The 21,155-nt window shown below is 43.8% G+C and overlaps 1 protein-coding gene across 6 annotated transcripts in view; it reads right to left on the reverse strand.

The window, feature by feature from the left end:
- The window catches only part of frmpd4 (FERM and PDZ domain containing 4), a 471,176-nt gene that overhangs the window by 60,150 nt on the left and 389,871 nt on the right, over positions 1–21,155 (reverse strand). For all 6 annotated transcript variants that reach the window (XM_052014783.1, XM_052014782.1, XM_052014781.1 and 3 more), the window contains 3 exons: positions 15,174–15,219; positions 2,847–2,951; positions 888–995 (listed from right to left, as the gene is read on the reverse strand). In XM_052014783.1, coding sequence (XP_051870743.1) covers positions 888–995; positions 2,847–2,951; positions 15,174–15,219 — 259 coding nt within the window. The remainder of the gene's footprint in view (positions 1–887; positions 996–2,846; positions 2,952–15,173; positions 15,220–21,155) is intronic.

The following is a 21,155-nucleotide window of genomic DNA, read 5'->3' on the forward strand; positions in this document are numbered from 1 at the left end:
CTCTCATGTCATCATACATTTAGTGACAAGCACATCCTGTACTACCATTATCGCAATTTTTGGTTTACATTGACTTAATCCCACTTTACACCCAAACTAACTGATAAAGTAGAATTATAAAAAGATTTGTTGTTCAAAATATTTCCACTGGGAGTGTTAGGATAAACAATGCATCCTCCACCTGCGGCTCAGTCAGGAGCACTCTCACTTCCAAGTCCAAAGATATGGGGTTCACTTTTCGTTTCAGAGACTTGAGCATGAATGTCCAAGTTGATGTGTCAGTGTAGCACCAAGAGAGCGATACGCTGTTGGGTGCGTTGGGTTTCTGATGACATGTGAAACTCAATTCCTCTATGATCTCTCAAGTGAGATTAAAAGAAGACATGGCACTAATCTGAAGACAAATGGGGGGTGGGCACTGGCCCTGGCACCCCTTCATGCCACTCATCTTGTCAGTAACACATTGCTACTTCTGTGAGCTTGCTGTGTGCAAAGTGGCTGCCACACTTCCAACCTAGACATGATTGATGCTGTGGAGGGATATTTTACTGCACACATACTGATGTCCCTTTAATAATGCAAGCAATGAAAATGAGCTCACTCTTTTACTCTTACAATCAGAAGTAACTGCACTAACTGTGTTGGCCTCAGACTAAAAATGACTTAGCTCAAAGGTGTAAGCCACTTGAGGGAACTACAAATATTTATGTGGTTCATTTAAGAGCTCAGGTGGTATAATTTTGTAAAAAACGTACTGAAACACAGAACATACTGTATGAAAAAATCCGAGCAGCTAAATATATCAAATTAGTCAACTCCTATAGTTGCATTGCTACTGGACAGCAAAAACCTGTCTGAATGTGTTGTTCAGTCGGTGAAATACTCACCTTCATTGTTGTGCTGTTGTCAAATCGAAATGATTTAGTTTGTCCATTCTCAAGATAAACTTTCAAAACATTCGGCATAAATAGGAGGGAATTATCTTTGACAGTCTCCTGTGAATAGAAAGGCAGACATATTACAGTCTAACCTTTTCAAAGCTGCAATGGCATTTCTGCAGCATACATGATTATATTTTCTCCTCATTAAATACAGAGACTACATTGAACTGTCAAATGTTTCTTACATTACTACGAGTTTGGAATATTCTTTCATCATAAATTTACAGAAAATAATTTATGTGAGACCCACTCAAGGCATATCTTCGAGAAATTCCTTTACTTGAAAAACTGAACAAGCACAATCTGATCTCTTTATTTGAAGTAAAATAAGAGCTTTCTCTATTGCCAGGTTTCCTTCCCACTTTAATGTTTTCCCCAGCCTTCTCTCCATCATCGCTTGTCTTTTCATTCTTTCTTTGGCTCTCAGGCTAATTTTCAGATTGGTCTCTTTGCCTCTCTTAGTCGTTTGTCATTTCCACTGTCTAACTCTTGCTGTAACCTTCTCAGCTCATTTGTTTTCCACTGTGTCTTTATGCGGCCACTACGAATGTTCCTTTCATGATTCATTACAAGTGCATGTTTTACAGTTTTTAAAAGATTAAGGCCTGCAGCAATCTGAGAAAGGACATGTCCCTGACTGTTATTGGGGAAATAGCCTTGCTGGGTCACATTGTAAAGGATTCAATTCTAAATCAGAGTCTCAGGCCCAAGACATGATTTTAGGCACTGGAAAAGGAGAGGGATGAAAAGATGAGAAACTGTACTCATGAATCAGGAATCATGGTAACCAGGTGATCTTCTGGTTGATATTGTGATGAGTCCTGAATTGGACCTCTGTTTGGTTCCATCAGATCCAACAAAATGAAGGTGAACAGTGGAGAGACATGAGTTGTTGGCTGTGGCAGGAAGAGGCAACTGGATCAAGGCATGGCATCCAAAGGTTAATTGAGAGAGTGGGTCTGGTACTGTGCAGGCAAGGTCCAAAATCCTATGCTAGAGTGTGAGCCCCCTGTTCAATTGGGCAATGATTGTAGCACACATTGGATTAGAGAGGGAGGTTAAAAAAAGCCCTTCCTAAAACCGGAAATTGGACTGGGGAGGAAGCAGGATGCTGTTGTAGAAAGGCACTGGTCTAGAAATTTTACATGATGGAATTTTTCTTTAACTGTGCGACCAGATTCCATCGGATCCTCTGTGCATGACACCCTTGCCCTGATAGTGTGTCAGAGTTAGGTATCTTCAAGTAGTATTGAATGCCACCTCCATTCCCCTCCCCCTCCTCACCCTCATCATTCACAGCTGCTGGCATTCTTATACACAGTACAGCTTTTAAGTCAAAGTATTTTTGAGACTGTGCAAGCTATTGTACACTGCACAAACTGCAAACCCATGTCACCACTGTGGAATCATGTGGAAGGAATCTATTGATTGATGCTGAAGGACATATTTCGCTGATCTATTCTTTAATATGTTGCTACAACATCTCAGATTCCAGGAAACTAAAACCACACTCCAAATTTGTCAGAATGTCCCATCTCGTGCCAAAATATGTTGTGATATTCTGACCTATATTGCCAGGTTACATATTTTATCGAGATTGGAAACTTTTCAAATTAGGACAAGCTGACAGGATAGGGAGAAACCTGTGTGGAGTATGAACATCTGCATGTATCAGTTGAGTTAAATGGTTTGCTCTGTCAGTGCTCTGTTTCTCTATGTAACAAAAACCTCTGTGTTTTGAAAGAAGTGACTAATTCTTTATAAACCTGCTGTCTTGGTGGCAGCCTGTGCTGGAATGAGATTCAAATCGACCACACAACATTCCATGCCATAAAGCTGGTCACCCTGGTGGTCGATGTCAATCCACCGCCATCCATGAAATGTAACACATTTCTCAACACTTACTGGGACCTGGCCATTTATGATGACTTCCTCAGAGAAGCGGACTTTCACAGGGTTAGACTTCAACCTCGCCTTCTTGGCAGCGCTCATAAAAGCCGACTTGGGAGACTGAAACAAGTAATGAGATTCAGGCATTATTAATGGTACCATTAACTGGCTCAAGTGGTCAAAGTGATATCAGGTCTACTGCAAACGCTCCAAAGGGCCACCAGAGATTTTTACTTGCACAAAGAAATGCAGCAAGTTGTTCATGTCTGTTTTTATATACAGTCTACCAAGTACATAATGCATTATATATCCTGCATTATGAAAGCTTGTCTCACAAATTTTAATTTTCTTTGTGGTTGAGACCTTTTGATAGCTTAAGAGGTTGGTCAAGTGACTTGACCCAAGACCTCTGCACTGGGAAGCAGACAGAAGCAATTTCATGACAACTCCAATGTCTACAACCCAGCCAAGCCCTGCACACCACCTGCCACCTCTTGTAAAGAAGTATCTGACCTTAACTCAGCATCACAGCAAAATGATCAAGATCAGAAGCTCAATGAGATTTGAATAAGATTCCTTTATCAACTGCCAATTATACAAGCATTGTGGAACAGGAAGATAAATTTCATGCTAGCTCTGTCTGTCACTGCCCAACCAACTGGCTTAATCCACGTATTTGCTTTATGCTGACAATTTACACACTGTTAGTTCTGTAAGAGAACAGAAGGATATTTTAAAATCTGCTATAGAAATGAAATAATCCACAGGTTTTTATATTTGAAGGCAGTGTTTCATTTATGTCTTCAAAACATCCTCCTATCTCTTAATGATTTTTCACTGATTTTTCACCAATTAGACTATAAGTTGCTAAATTCTTCTTTTAGCATTCTTCTAACTTCAAGCTTTTCTCATTAAGATGTTCTGCAACATTTTCACATTTGTGAGGTCGTCATCTTCGCAATATTTACCAACAGAAATGACATTCATTCTACATCACCTTCTCATTTTAGATACACAGTCAGCATCAAGCGGATGTAACTGCAATTCAACAAGATTTTGTGCTTGACAATTTCATCTTAAATAATGAACATATCCGAATAAATTAGTTCCAAATTATTGCAAGAGACATATTTCAGTAATAAAGAACCTTGAATAAATAATGAGGGCATTATTGCAGCATCAAAAATTTATTTTAAGAATGACATAACCAAACCTGCTTCACAATGTTTGAAAGTAAATGTGATCATACGGTGAGCATATTAAGCATCCTCAAATAAGCTCTGATCCAATATCTTCTTTGTTATTAAGAATGTCTTCCCCCATTGTAACATTGCCTATCTTTTCCCTGTTTCAGTCAAGTTTGTTAATGATAATAAGCTGGGTAGCAGTATGGGTTGTGAGCAGGTTGAAGAGGGTATATAAGCGAATGGGTGACTTAAGGCAGATGGAAAGCAATGAGGAAAAATGCAAGGTTGTTACTGTGGCAGAAAAGATAGAAGAGTGGAGTATTTTTATAATGTTGAGAAATCGGAAGGTGCTGGTGTTTAAAATGACCTGGGTGTTCTTGTTCACAAATCACTGAAAGGTGATTTGCAGCTACAGAAAGCAATCAGGAAAGTAAGTGGCTTTATTGGCCTTTATTGCAAGAGGGTACAAGAGTAAAGAGTAATGAAATTATATAGGATCCAGGTGAGACCCCACCTGGAATATTGTCTCCCGACCAGAGGAAGCATATACTTTGAACAGAGGGAGTGCAAAGAAGGTTCACCAGATGGAGTTTTGAACATAGAACAGTACAGCATAGGAACAGGTCCATCATCCCATGAAGTCTGTGTTGACCACGATGTCAATTTAAACTAATCCCATCAGCCTCCACTTGGCCTCTATGCCTCCATTCCCTGTCTGTTCATGTATCTGTCTACATGCCTCTTAAACACTGCTTTTGTAGCTGCTTCCACCACTTCCCCTGGCAGTGCGTTAAAGGCACCTACCACTCTCTGTGTAAAAAAGTTGCCTCGGAAATCACCTTTAAACTTTCCCCCTTTTACCTGAAAGCTGTGCCCTCTAGTATTTGACATTTCTACTGGGAAAAAGACTCTATCTACCCTATCTATCTCTTAATTTTAAATACTTGTATCAGGTTGCCCCTCAGCCTCCAACACACCAGCGAAAACAATCCAAGTTTGTTCAACCTCTCCTTATAGCTAATGCTCTCTAATCCAGGCAACATCCTGGTGAATCTCTTCTGCACCCTCTCCAAAACCTCCACATCCTTCCTGTAATGCGGCAACCAGAATGGCACACAATACTCCAAATGTGGCCTAAGAAAAGTCTTACACAGGTGCAGTATGACTTCCCAACTTTTATACTCAATGCTCTGACCGATAAAGACAAGTATACCATACGCCTTCTTTACCACCCTATCTACTTGTGTTGCCTCTTTCAGGGAGCTATGGACATGTACCTCAAGATCCCCCTTTACATCAATGCTCCTGAGAGTCCTGCCATTTACTGTGTACTGTTTGGGATGGGGGGAGGGAAAAGGTTGTCCTATGTGGAAAAAAGTGAAACAGAATGAGTCTGGAATAGAAACATAGAATCACAGAAAACCTACAGCACAATTCAGGCCCTTTGGCCCACAAAGCTGTGCTGAGCATGTCCCTACCTCAGAAATTACTAGGCTTAATTTTTCTCTATTTTTCTCAGCTCCATGTACCTATCCAAAAGTTTCTTAAAAGACCCTATCGTTTCCGTTTCCACCACCGTTGCTGGCAGCCCATTCCACGCACTCACCACTCTCTGAATAAAAAACTTACCCCTGACATCTCCTCTATACCTACTCCCCAGCACCTTAAACCTGTGTCCTCTTGTGGCAACCATTTCAGCCCTGGGGAAAAGCCTCTGACTATCTACCCGATCAATGCCTCTCATCATCTTATAAACCTCTATCAGGCTCCCCTCCATCCTCCATCGCTCCAAGGAGAAAAGGCCGAGTTGCTTCAACCTGCTTTCATAAGGCGCCCTGCAATCCAGGCAGCATCCTTGTAAATCTCCTCTGCACCCTTTCTATGGCTTCCAAGTCCTTCCTGTAGTGAGGCGACCAGAACTGAGCACAGTAGTGGGGTCTGACCAGGGTCCTATATAGCTGCAACAATACCTCTCGGCTCCTAAATTCAATTCCACGATTGATGAAGGACAATACACCATATGCCTTCTTAACCACAGAGTCAACCTGTGCAGCTGCTTTGAGCGTCCTATGGACTCGGACCCCAAGATCCTCCACACTACCAAGAGTCCTACCATTAATACTATACTCTGCCATCATATTTGACCTACCAAAATGAACCACTTCACACTTATCTGGGTTGAACTGCATCCGCCACTTCTCAGCCCAACTTTGCATCCTATCTATGTCCCGCTGTAACCTCTGACAGCCCTCTATACTATCCACTACACATCCAACCTTTGCGTCGTCCACAAACTTACTAACCCATCCCTCCACTTCCTCATCCAGGTCGTTTATAAAAATCACAAAGATTAAGGGTCCCAGGACAGATCCCTGAGATCTCCAGAGTTTAGAAGACTGAGAGATGATATTACTTAGACATATAAAATGCTGACAGGATTTGACAGGGTCAATGCTGGGATGATGTTTCTTCCAGCTGAGGAGACTAGAACTAAGGGTCACAGTCTCAAGATATGGGGTCAGCTGTTCAGGACAAAGATAAGAGGAAATTTCTTCACTCAGAGGTTGTCAAGAATCGAGGGATATGGGGATAGTGGCATTGAGGTAACAGATCAGCCATGATTTTCCTGAATAGCAGAACAGAGATGGAATGAATGGCCTACTCCTGCTTCTATTTCTTCCATTCTTTTCTGCTGCTGATGTATTCACCAATGCTTTAGTTACCTTAAGTCATGACTATTTCAATGCTTTCTTGGGCCATCTCTCACCTACCACAGATTTCAGTGTCTCCAAGATTCTGCTGCCAGCTTCCTAACTTGCACCCTCTCTTTCTCACTCATCTCCTCTGTGCTTGGAGATCTACAACAGTTCCTCATCTGGCAATACCAACTTTGAAATTCTCATTCCTCTCACTATCCTTCCTACCTCTGTAAACTCCTTTAGCGCTCCAACTCAGAAATCACTGCCCCTTGCAACTCTGGTCTCTTGTGAATCTACATCTTCCTTCACTCTGCCGGTGGTGGCCACAGTTTCAGCTGCCTAGACACTAAGCTCTGTGACTCACTGCCTCAAACCTACTTACCGACCATGCTTTTATCCACTTCCCCTCAGCTCTCTTGGTTTTACTCTATTTTTTCCTGAAAAAGCTCCTACATGGCATCCTGGGATGCTTTTCCCTTGAAGCATTGTAAACTGTTGTTAGCTTTGTGACACTAAAAAAGTTTTGCTCTTGCTCTTGTTGAGTTCCCTTGACTTTTTTGGTACATGTTTGATTCGACTTTTAGACCATTCTGTTTCATCGGTTAACCATTCAAATGGCACAGTGGCACAGCCAGCAGAGCTGCTGCCTCTCAGCTTCAGTGACCCAGGTTCTGTCTAAATTGCGTGCTTTCCGGATGGAGTTTGCATGATCGCCCAGTAAACAAGTGCGTCTACTTTGGGTGCTTCTGTTTCCTCTCACATCCCAAAGATGTGCAGGTTGAGAGGTCATTGTAAATTGCCCTCAGTATGTAGGTGAGTGGTGGAATCTGGGAGGAGTTGATGGGAATATTGGGAGAATAAAATGGTTGAATGTAAATGGGTGCTTGATAGTCAGTGCAGACTTAGTGGGTTGAAGGGCCTGTTTCCATGCTGTATGACCTTTATGATCCCAAATGAACCATCACCTATCGGGAGCGAGAGGCCAGCGCACGGAAACGGCCAAGGAGCTCCGAGGAGATAAGTGTTTTTTTTCTCTTTCTTCTAACGGTTTCAGGGATAGTGGGGAGTAACTGCGCAGGTGCTTGACGTCAGCTTAAAGGGGTGAGGCAGGTGAGTAGCTGGTAAGTAAAGGTCAGGTTTACCTGTTATCTGTTAGAAATTTTTAAGTAGGAAAAAACTGGGTAGGGGGAGAAAAAAAGAATTAGTTCAGATGGAGGACATGGTGGTGTGCTGCAGCTGCTTGATGTGGGAGCTCGTGGACCTTGCTGCGGTCCACGATGGCCACATCTGCAGTAAGTGCTTGAAGCTGGAGGAACTTCGGCTCAAAATTGATGAGCTGGAGTTGCAGCTTCAAGCACTGCAGAGCATCAGGGAGGGAGAGAGTTATGTAGATACTGTACATCAGGAGACAGTCACCCCCCCTTAGAGCAGGTACTTCTGGAGTCCAGGAAGTAGATAGAAGGGTGACTGTCAGGGGAGGGAAAAGGAAAAAGAAAACGAACAGGCAGATAGCGCAGAGGACCCCGGAGGCTGTTCCCCTCAATAGCAGGTTTTCCGCTTTGGAAATTGTTGGGGGGGATGACCTGCAGGGGCCTAGCAGCAGTAGCCAGGTCTCTGGCACTGGGACTGGTCCTGCTGCTCAGAAGGGAAGGGAGGAGAAGAGGAAGGTAGTCGTGATAGGGGACTCGATAGTCAGGGAAACGGATAGGAGGTTCTGTGGCAGTGAGCATGAATTCCGGATGGTATGTTGCCTCCCAGGTGCCAGGGTCCGGGATGTCTCTGATCGGGTCCACAGGATTCTTGAGCAGGAGGGAGAACAGCCAGAAGTCGTGGTTCACGTTCATACCAACAACGTAGGTAGGAAGAGGGATGAGGTCCTGAAAAGTGAGTTCAGGGAACTAGGCAGAAGGCTGAAGAACCGGACCTCAAGGGTAGCAATCTCGGGACTGCTGCCAGTGCCACGTGATAGTGAAGGTAGCTATAGGACGAGGTGGCAAATAAATGCGTGGCTGAGAAGTTGGTGCAGGAGGGAGGGTCTTAGATTTTTGGATCATTGGGATCTCTTCTGGGGAAGGTGGGACCTGTACAGAGAGGACGGGTTACACCCGAACCTGAGGGGGGCCAATATCCTTGCAGCCAGGTTTGCTATGGTGGTTCGGGAGGGTTTAAACTAGTTTGCGAGGGGGATGGGAACCAGAGGAGTAGGTCAGAGGAAGAAGAGGATGGGGAAAAGTCAGATCTAACAGGTAGCGAGGCTTTGAGGAAGGAGAAGCAGAGTACAGGCTATAGAAGTAGTAAGGCGGATAGGCTAAAGTGCATTTACTTAAATGGAAGAAGCATCAGGAATAAGGGAGATGAACTGAGAGCTTGGATAAGTACATGGGACTATGATATTGTGGCTATCACAGAGACATGGCTGACATCAAGGCAGGAATGGATATTGAATATTCCTGGTTTTCAGTGTATTAAAAGGGATAGGGAGGGGGGGAGAAGAGGAGGAGGGATGGCGATACTGGTCAGGGACACTATTACAGCAGCAGAAAGGGTGGATAATGTAGAAGGATCCTCTCTAGAGTCAATATGGGTGGAAGTTAGGAACAAGAAAGAAGCAGTTACTCTACTGGGAGTATTCTATAGGCCCCCTGGTAGCAGTAAGGATACTGAGGAGCAGATTGGAAGGCAGATTTTGGAAAGATGCAAAAATAACAGGGTTATTATAGTGGGAGACTTCAACTTCCCAAATATTGATTGGCACCTGCTTAGTCCCAAAGGTTTAGACGGGGCGGAGTTTGTTAAGTGTGTACAGGACGGATTCCTGTCACAGTATGTTAACAGGCTGATTAGAGGGAATGCCATATTAGATCTAGTTTTAGGTAATGAATCGGGTCAGGTGACAGATCTATCGGTGGGTGAGCATTTGGGGGGCAGTGACCACCACTCCCTAACCTTTAGCATTGTCATGGACAGGGATAGGAGCAAAGAGGACGGGAAGATATTTAATTGGGGAAAGGCAAATTATGGGGCTATAAGGCGAGAACTTGAGAGTGTAAATTGGGGTGACATTTTTGAAGGGAAATGTACTATGGAGATGTGGTCGTTGTTCAGGGATCTCTTGCAGGATGTTAGGGATAAATTTGTCCTGGTGAGGCTGAGAAGGAATGACAGGGTGAAGGAACCATGGGTGACAAGGCAGGTGGGACAACTAGTTAGGAAGAAGAAGGCAGCATACATAAGGTGTAAGCAGCAAGGATCAGACAGGGCTCGTGAGGAATATAGAGTAGCAAGGAGGGAACTTAAGAAGGGGCTAAGGAGAGCGAGAAGGGGACATGAAAAGGCTTTGGCGAGTAGGGTTAAGGAGAATCCCAAGGCTTTTTACTCGTACGTGAAGGGCAGAAGGATGGCTAGAGTAAAGGTAGGTCCAATTAAAGACAAAGGTGGGAAGATGTGCCTGAAAGCTGTGGAAGTGGATGAGGTTCTCAATGAATACTTCTCTTCAGTATTCACCAAGGAGAGGGGTCTTGATGACGCTGAGGACAGAGTTGGTAAGGGTAATGTTCTAGAGTATATAGATATCAAAAGAGAGGATGTGTTGGAGCTGTTAGAAAATATTAGGACAGGTAAGTCCCTAGTGCCTGACGGAATATTCCCCAGGCTGCTTTGTGAGGCGAAGGGAGGAGATTGCTGAACTGTTGGCTAGGATCTTTGAGTCCTCGTTGTCCATGGGGATGGTACCGGAGGATTGGAGGGTGGTGAATGTTGTCCCCTTATTCAAAAAAGGTAGTAGGGATAGTCCAGGGAATTACAGACCAGTGAGCCTTACTTCTGTGGTGGGCAAGCTGTTGGAAAGGATTCTTAGAGATAGGATCTATGAGCATTTAGAGAATCATGGACTGATTAGGGACAGCCAGCATGGATTTGTGAAGGGAAGATCTTGGCTCACAAGCCTGATAGGGTTCTTTGAGGAGGTGACCAGGAAGATTGATGAGGGCAGTGTAGTAGATGTGGTCTACATGGATTTTAGTAAGGCGCTTGATAAGGTTCCGCATGGTAGTCTTCTTCAGAAGGTCAGAGGCCAAGGGATCTAGGGAGGCTTGGCCATGTGGATTCAGAATTGGCTTGCCTGTAGAAAGCAGAGGGTTGTGGTGGAGGGAGTGCATTCAGATTGGAGGGCTGTGACTAGTGGTGTCCCACAAGGATCGGTTCTGGGACCTCTACTTTTGGTGATATTGATTAATGACTTAGATGAGAGGGTGGAAGGGTGGGTTAGCAAGTTTGCAGATGACACAAAGATCGGTGGTGCTGTGGATAGTGTTGAGGGCTGTCGAAGCTTGCAGAGGGATATTGATAGGATGCAGAGCTGGGCTGACAAGTGGCAGATGGAGTTCAATCTGGAGAAGTGTGAGGTGGTACACTTTGGAAGGACAAACTCCAAGGCAGAATACAAGGTAAATGGCAAGATTTTGGGCAGTGTAGAGGAGCAGAGGGATCTGGGGGTTCATATCCACAGATCCCTAAAAGTTGCCTCACAGGTGGATAGGGTAGTTAAGAAAGCTTATGGGATGTTAGCTTTCATAAGTCGTGGGATCGAGTTTAAGAGCCACGAAGTAATGATGCAGCTTTACAAAACTCTGGTTAGACCACACTTAGAGTACTGTGTCCAGTTCTGGTCACCTCATTATAGGAAGGATGTGGAGGCGTTGGAAAGGGTGCAGAGGAGATTTACCAGGATGCTGCCTGGTTTAGAGAGTATGGATTATGAGGAGAGACTAAGGGAGCTAGGACTTTACTCATTGGAGAGAAGGAGGATGAGGGGAGACATGATAGAGGTATACAAAATATTAAGAGGAATAGATAGAGTGGACAACCAGCACCTCTTTTCCAGGGCACCAATGCTCAATACAACAGGGCATGGCTTTAAAGTAATGGGTGGGAAGTTCAAGGGAGACGTCAGAGGGAGGTTTTTCACCCAGAGAGTGGTTGGTGCATGGAATGCGCTGCCTGGGGTGGTGGTGGAGGCTGATACGTTGGGCAAGTTCAAGAGATTGTTAGATAAGCATATGGAGGAATTTAAGATAGAGGGATATATGGCAGGAAGGGGTTAGATAGTCTTAGGAGTGGTCTGAAGTCGGCACAACATGGTGGGCTTAAGGGCCTGTATTGTGCTGTATTGTTCTACTGATCAAATGAAACCAATGCAACACTACACAGCAGAGGTCAATACAGTGGGCTTCAGTTCCTTTTGGTTTAGTACCATTCCCTATTGGGCATTCACCCAACACATTATTAGAAGAGCCCTAACCACCCTTTGTCTTAACTTTCACTGATGAGCAAATTGCTAATGAAGTAGCTGTCTTATATTCTTAAAGTGAACAGTCATTTCAAAACATGGTTGTTTGAATGTTAATGGAAGATACATAATTCACATCCGAAAATAATGCAGCCAGTGCTTTTTTGAATGTTATCATTATCTTCTCCACTTACACTTGATTCAGAAAATAAATCATGGGACATCTTGTACTTGTGGAAATGATATTCTACCTGGGCAAGTTAGAAGGATCCAATCTCTTCCTACTCAAGACAATCTTATAGTGCACTTATGATGAAAGCTGGTTATGTGGCTAATTTACAGCTCACTTCCTGCTGTCTAATGAATGACTTTCATAAGGTCTCTAAAAATGGAACCATGATGGCACTTCAAGCTAATTGAGAAGTCGTGGGTGATAATCTAGAGCCTAAAAATCACAAGAACATGAATAAACATTATTTGATAGGTTGCATTAAATTTCTAAAGGGACACATGCTTGGAAAACAAAGTGCAATATCTGAATGACTTGAAATAAACAGAATGAATGGGAGACCATAGTTACACTGTTGGATACTAATGTTCAAACACTTAACGTGCTGGCCTGCAGAACCATTAACTTATTTGCATCAGAGGTGTTAAATAGCAGTGGGAGTAATTTTAGACCAACAAGTTAAATGATTGTATATTATTAGCCCAACAACATCACATCAGCACCTTTGTGTTTTGGTAAGGAGATTAACTATAGCCAAGGATGTTTAATAAGTTTGGAGGTCTCTGCATGATTTCAGTGCAGATTAACATCTGAAGCTTTTAAGATTTTACACATGCATCAACTCTGTTTCCCATACATTCAGAGCATGGATTATATGCTTTGCGAACTTCAGCAAGCAAAATAGTCAATATCACACAACTAATCTGTGTTGGATTGTTCTTAACTCTGAAATGCAATAGTAAGAACACACATTTGTAAGTATTGCCGCCAGGGATGTAATAATCTTTTTAATCCAGAGGTCTCAAGAGGAATTAGTGACCTTACTGCAAAATTAAAGAATCTTTCCATGACAGAGAGCAAGATGACTTGTTATGATAATGCAATGCTGTAAATACAATTTTTGGGATAATGGTTTACCAGGGAAAGACATGACAAAAAAAAATACTGACCATCCCCAATTATGATATTACCTCTGCAGCACTCATTGTGACAAAGCGTGGACCATGTTGTCTGACAGAGACCATTCTTGGGCATTCCTGGGATGACCTGGTTTTCATAGTGGAGTGCCAGACTGGGACTCCCACTAGCTAGGCAAGCAAGATACCATCAATCCCAGGCCCACAGTACCCTCACTGCAACACCCAGCCCTACAACATTGCAGACAGAAGCTTCTCCTTGATTCCGCAATTGCCTGAGCTAGAACCCGATTTCGACCCTGCCAACCTGACATCCCAGCAATCCGCACACAAACACTCTTTGCTGATCTTCCAATTGTTCCCTCCACCATCCAATCTTTGCCCACATCCTGACCACTTTCCCCACCATCCAATCATTGCAACCAACCACCAGCAGCCTTCCTACAAACTCACTATCCACCTGGCGCAGCCCGTGTCTCCACTGTCCAAACGCAGTCCATCTCTTCAGAGTCCATATGCAACCTGTCTCCCCACCATCAATACACAGTCCGTCTCTCCACCATCCACATATTGCCCATCTCTGCACTGTCCAAACACAGCCGGTCTCTCCACTGTCCAAAACACAGACAATCTCTCCACTATCCACACAGCCTTTCTCTCCACTGTCCACACATAGCCTGTTTCTCCATGGTGCACATGTAGCCTGTCTCCCGACCGTCCACACACACAGCCTGTTTCTTCACTGTCCACACGCAGCCCATCTCTCCACTGTCCACATGCAGCCTGTTTCTCCACTGTCCACACGCAGCCCGTCTCTCCACTGTCCACACGCAGCCCGTCTCTCCACTGTCCACACGCAGCCCGTCTCTCCACTGTCCACACACAGCCCGTCTCTCCACCACTCACATGCAGCCTGTTTCTCCAATGCCTACACGCAGCCTGTCTCTCCACTGTCCACACACAGCCCATCTCTCCACCACTCACATGCAGCCTGTTTCTCCAATGCCCACACGCAGCCTGTCTCTCCGCTGTCCACACGCAGCCCGACTCTCCACCACTCACACGCAGCCTGTTTCTCCACCGTCCACACACAGCCCATCTCTACTCTGCCACATGCAGCATATCGCCCTCCTCCACCTTTGGCCCTCGCACAGGCCCAACTGGCCTTCTCGAACTTGGCCCTTCTGAACTTGGCCCACAGAATGAACACACCGGGCAGCACATTTCTCCCGGTAAAGCTTGTTTCTCACCAAATTCACACCTATTAGGATGCATTAGAACTTCTGAGCAATTGTTCTCTGTGTGTAGTGAAAACCTTCCTGCAGAACCTATTTCTGAAGGCAACCTTCACCTGAATGAGTGCAGGCTCCTGTGCCCAACAATCTTTACCACATTGATTTTGCTTCCTCCCTAACTACAAAGCAAATTGTCTTTTTTAAATCATGAATCCCACCACCAGCACTCCCACAACTCTCTACGACCCTCCATCCTTCCTCATCTGGCAGCAACTGTCCTCCTTTAATGACAACTTCTTTTCCTAAACCTCTCATCTCATCTTTAAAACCCAAGGAGAGAGAAATATATCCATGGATCAGTTGCATTAAGTGTGATATATAGTAGCATTCGTGCAAGAGTGCATAGCTTACACAATATTTACCTCTCAGTCATCGACACTAAAACAAATCATTTGGATATTTTCTCACTGCTTTTTGTAGGAGCCTGTTTATGTAAGCTCAAATTGTTCCCTGCAATGCCACAAGAGCAAAAAAAATTGTCTGCAAAGCTCTGGAATCCTGACTGGTGAGAGGTGATTGACAAATGTGATTTTTGACTGAAATCATGGATGAAAATTGTGACAAAATTCCTATATATGCTTTGGGAAGCGTTAAAGATAAAAATTTAACCCAAAACACAAGGTTTTTTTCTGAATACTTGGAAGGATAAATTTGTATTTCTGTATGATTAAAAGCTTGAGTGTCACAGAAGTAATAAGTAACAGACACTAAACAAAGCTTGTACTCACAGGATATGGCTGAACAACTGTCAGGATGATTGATTCCTTGCAGCTCCTGTTGAGGAAAAGAAATGTAATTTTGGATTGTCTTTCAAAGTTTCTTTTTCCAATTATCTGCCAGTTTCCAATTCAAATCATTAGGCAGCTCACAGTTACTTACTTGCTATGACACAGAAGGAGGCCATTTGGCTCATCAGGTCCATAATAGCCCACAGCAGTGCAATCCCATTCCCCTTGTCCTTATTTCCCTAACGCACCACCACTTGGTAACTGGTTTATTATTGTCACATGTACCGAGGTACAGTGAAAAACTTTGCTTTGCCTGCCATCCATACAGATCATTTCACAACATCAGTACATCGAGGTAGTACAAGGGAAAAGCAATAGCAGAATATAGTGTTACAGTTACAGAGAAAGTGCAGTGCAGGCAGATAATGAGATGCAAGGGCCAAGACGAGGTAGAATGTGAGGTCAAGAGTCCATCTTATCATATTAGAGGTTTGATCAGTAGTCTTATAACAGCGATAGAAGCTGTCCTTGAGCTTGGTGGTATGTGTTTACAGATGTTCTATATTCTCTCACATTCCTATCAATTCCCCTTAAATTTATTTGCCACTTACCCACACTAAAGAACAATTTACAGTAACCAATTAACCTTCAAGCACGTCTTTGGGAGGTGGATAGGAACATGAGTGTCTGGAGGAAATCCATGTGGTCATGGTCATGGGAAGAACCCAAGCTCAAGATTAAACCCAGGTCCCTGGAGCTGTGAGGCAGCTGCATCTGACTGCTGCCTCACCTTTAGGTGCTCCATTGCACCCATCACTAAATATAATCAACAACTAATCTTGGAAATGAGAACAAAAATCCATTGCAAATGTTTGAACTTCATTATTTTGTCGTACTAGGATGAACTTTTCTAATATTAAGAGAAACCTGCTGTCAGGTGATCTACTCTTGAAGATATTGCCCTCCATTTTCTCTTTTTAAGTTCAATTCGTCAAAGAGCAGTCGATTATTGACTACTGGAATCTAATTCTCAGAGGGAGAGTAGGGAAGCAGTGTCCTATCTAAAATAGTAACCCTTCCCACCCCTCAACTCTTCATAAATACTGTCACCCCTGTGCAGAAAAGAAGTTAATGTTAACCTTCCAAGTCAATGACCATTCATTTTTCCAATTAACATCAGCTTCCTCTGGACTAACTGTTAATGGCTCTGACCTCAGTTTGACAGAGGTAGCTGTATTTTTTGATAAAGCTTTCAACGAAGAAGCTTCAGTCAAATCTTGTAGGGAACCACAGTGTTTCTAAGGGTGGCATATATAATTGACAGTGCAGTCAGTTCGTGTGGCAACAGAAGACGCCTTTCCTTGGATGCTTTTTGTTTACATCAACATTAATCCATTTCGTTTTGGCTCTTTGTAATGTTGGTATGTGCTGGTTACTGGCTAAACTAAAAAAAGACTCTCTGGTGAGTGAGCCATTAAAGCTCATTGTTTACAAGGGAAGGTGCTGATATCTAGAAATTAATGATCTCTTCACAATAATGGAAGAGCTTTTTTGAAAGGAATAGCTAGTAAAAGAATGGATTTCCTTGGCAAATGTCACAGATGCTGTCTCTTAGCAACAGTTCTGTTCAGGGATCAGAAAGGGTATTTCATCTGCCAGAGAGAAAGCCACTAGATGATAGGGTATGCCAAGAGTGTGCCTTTGATGGAGGCTTGGCCAATATTAACTGATGGATATATATCATTCCCACTCTCCTCCCTCTGTCTCCTGCCCATCAACCATCTCACCTGGATGTACCTATTACCCGCCAGCTCTTGCTCCACCCCTTCCTCCCACTTTTTGATACTGGCTATCTCCCTTCTTTCTTTCCAGTCCTGATGAAGGGTCTCTACCCAAAACATCCACTGTTCATTTCCCATTCACAGATGCTGCAGACCAGCTGGCAGATGTACTCACCGACATCTTTAACGTCCCTTTGAGCCAAGCAGTTGTCCCCGTATGTTTCAAATCTACCACCATCATACCAGTGCCTAAAAAGATGCCTGTAACCTGTCTAAATGACTACCGCCCGGTGGCACTGACACCAATCATCATGAAGTGCTTCGAGAGGTTAGTCCTGCAATACATCAAATCCATTCTCCCCCCCTTCACTAGACCCCCTTCAGTTTGCATACCGCTCTAATCGGTCCGCCGAAGATGCAGTGTCCTCTGCCCTCCACCTGGCCCTGTCTCACCGAGATCAAAAGGACACTCATGTTAGGATGCTCTTCATACACTTCAGCTCTGCGTTTAACAGTATCATCCCACAGAACCTCAGAAGGAAGCTACACCTACTGGGCCTTAGCACCTCCACCTGCAACTGGATTCTGGACTTCCTCTCTGAAAGGCCACAGACAGTTCGCATTGGAAATACCATCTCAAATATCACCAGGCTGAGCACTGGAGCCTCCCAGGGCTGCGTGCTCAGTCCACTGCTGTTCACGCTGCTGACCCATGACTGCTCTGCCAACTCAAGCTCCAACCACATCATCAAGTTTGCTGATGATACAACAGTGGTGGGCCTCATCAGCAGGAACGATGAAACAGCTTACAGAGAGGAGGTGGAGAGGCTGGCGAATTGGTGCTCAGTCAACAATCTCTCCTCGAATGTGGACAAAACAAGGGAGATGATTGTGGATTTTAGAAAGGCCCAGGCTGACCACTCACCCCTGTGCATCAACGGCATCATTGTACGGAGAGTCAGCTGTTATAAGTTCTTGGGAATACATATAGCAGATGACCTGTCCTGGTCAACCAACACCTCCTCCCTCGCCAAGAAGGCGCAGCAGCGCCTCCACTTCTTACGGCGGCTGAACAGAGCAAACCTGCCCTCCCCCACCCTCACCGCATTCTACAGGGGTACCATTGAGAGTGTCCTGACCAGCTGCATCTCTGCCTGGGACGGTAACTGTAACACCTCTGACCGTAAGGCTTTGCAGAGAATTGCGAGTACAGCTGGAAAGATCATTGGAGTACCTCTTCCCTCCATCCTGGATATCTACAACACATGATGCACACACAAGGTCTGCAGAATCATGGGTGACCCTTCTCATCCCTCCCACAACCTATTTGTCCCACTGCCATCTGGCAAGTGGTACCGGAGCATCCGGGCTAGAACTACTAGACTGTACAACAGTTTTTTCCCCCAGGCTGTCAGGCTCCTGAATACCCTGGAGGCAGTTTCAGACAAATGCTGCATCAAAAGCCCTGGTTTGCACAACGGCGTATAAGAACTTCGGCTGCTGCTGAACATGCTCATACATTTAGTGCAACACACTGAGTTCTGTATTTTCTTCGTCTAACTCGGTTTTGCACGAACCCTGCTTTAATTTTGTATTATTGTATGTCCTCTGTTCTATGTATGTCCTCTGTTGTGTGAGTCTGGGGGAAATGACATTTTGTTCCTCCATGTGTTCTTAAAGCATATGGGTGAATGACAATAAAGTATAACTTGAACTTGAACTTGAGTTCCTCCAGCTCCTTTGTGTGTTGCTCCAGATTTTCAGCATCTGTAGTCTCCTGTGTCTCCATTAACTGATGGGCCTCATCTACACTTGTCAACCTACTGGTCCCATGGAATGAGCAGGAGGAACTGTGTTACCTGATAAGTGTGGGACATGGGGAATATTGGTGGGGTGTAGTTGAGGGGAGTGGTTGATGAGGAGGAGGAATTTGGCATTTTTGGAGATGGAATGGAGTAATAGAAGCCCATAGTCATAGACGCTGTAAGCTTCCACTCTTTTCTGACTCTCAAAGAAAATGTTATCTAAATTTTAGGGCCTTTGATCCTTCCAAGGCAAAGATTATAGATTGGGAATTGTATTTCCTCCTAACTTGTTCTGTCCTCCTGCTTCAGAGAATTCAGTTATTCAACCCATAAGTAAAGCAGACTATTGTTTTTGGTCATAATTAGGTGACTTAATACTGCAGTAGATTTTTGTGTTTCTAATAGTGAACGTGCTTGGCCCCAAGATTACATATATCAATAAAAGGGTATCTATTAACCCCTAGTATTCTAACATCCATATTATAGAGTCTACTGTTCCAGTGCCTGTAATCTCAAAAAGATAGGGGTATTAGCCAGGGAGCTATTTGCAAGGACAATTCTCGAAAGGTGAGCTTATACATGTCAGGGAATATTCAATAATAAGATGCTCCCTTCTCTAAATATAGAGTCTGAGGAATAAAAGGATGGAAGTATTGAAGGTAACAAAAGGATAGATACAGAGCAGGAGACAGATTTTATGGGGATGCAGGGAAAAGGTTGTTAAGTGGGGGTGGAGAAAGTTGTACTGACAGGGAATCCCAGAAATGTGAGTAACATGAACATGTTGTTGGATTTACTGACACTTGAATGTTTCTATGTTGCCATTTATCTATTCCATCTATTTTTAGAGAAAGGACTCTGAGGAATGACAGAATGCCCAGACTAACTTGCTTTCTCTCTTCCTCAATTCTGACAAAGGGTCTTTGACTTGGAGTGTTAAGTATTGGTATTGGTATTGGTTTATTATTGTCACTTGTACCGAGGTACAGTGAAAAACTTGTTCTTGCTTACCATTCGTACTGATCAATTCATTATATAGTGCAGACACATCGAGTTAGTACAGAGTGTGTTGAGGTAGTACAGGTAAAAGCAATGACAGAGTAAAGTGTCACAGCTATAGGGAAGTGCATTGCAGGTAGACAATAAGGTGCAAAGTTATAACAAGGTAGATTGTGAGGTCAAGAGTCCATCTCATCATATAAGGGAACCGTTCAATAGTCTTATCACTGGGATAGAAGCTGTCCTTGAGCCTGGTGGTATGTGCCCTCAGACTCCTGTATCTTCTGCCTGATGGGAGAGTAGAGAAGAGAGATGACCAGGGTGGGTGGGGTCTTTGATTATGCTGGCTGCTTCACCAAGGCAGCAAGAGGTATAGACAGAGTCCATGGAGGGGAGGCTGGTTTCAGTGATGCGCTGGGCTGGGTCCACAGTTCTCTACAGTTCCTTGCGGTTATGGGCAGAGCAGTTGCCATACCAAGCTGTGATGCATCCAGATAGGATGCTTTCTATGGTGCATCGCTAAAAATTGGTGTGTGTCAAAGGGGACATGCCAAATTTCTTTAGCCTCCTGAGGAAGTAGAGGCACTGGTGAGCTTTCTTGGCGTGTGTTCTCTTTCCACAGATGCTGCCTGATATGCTGGGTGTTTCCAGCATTTTTTGTTTCTATTTCAGATTTCCAGCATCTGCGGTTTTTTTGATTCTCAGAAATATAAGATGGTGATTTCAGGAGCCACCTCTTTACCCCGAAAGGTAACTACAAGGTGGAACTTACTACCACAGAGAGTGATTGAAGGAACTGGCACTGTTGCACTTCAGGAGAGGTTAGATAAGCACATGAAGGATAAGGAGTAGTAGGCAAAACCAATGGCATTCATACAAGGAAGTTGCTCACAGGATAGACACTTGTTTAGACTGTTTCGACAAGTGGCTCATTTCTGCAATCTCTTGTGGCTCATTTCTGTGCTGCACTTTCTATGTTTGCCATACACCACTTAAAGGGCCCAGGTTTAGGTCCAGAGAAAATTTGGTTAGCTTATGCTGTAAAAGTTCTTGCTGTGAAAAAATGTGTATTGGACAAGAACACAGATGTCAACATCCTGCCATTTATCAAGGACCTAGTCATATTTTTGTCAAAACACAACTGCATATTGATGTCTGGAAGGTGAAAAATTCAATTAAATTCTTTCATGCTGAAGAGTGAAAATCCATACCCATTAATATGCTTTGCCTAGAATTTATTCTGTTAGGAGCAAATGATGATCTGTCTAAAATGTATTAATTGCAAAAGTAAAAAAGTCTGGTTGTCCCTTGCAAGTTGTGTGACAACAACAAAGATTAGCCTACATAAGTTTAGAAAATTGCTACATTAGTAGATGAATGTTTAGCACTACATAACA

This window comes from Pristis pectinata, chromosome 4 (genome assembly GCF_009764475.1).
Source record: "Pristis pectinata isolate sPriPec2 chromosome 4, sPriPec2.1.pri, whole genome shotgun sequence".
Lineage (NCBI taxonomy): Eukaryota > Metazoa > Chordata > Chondrichthyes > Rhinopristiformes > Pristidae > Pristis > Pristis pectinata.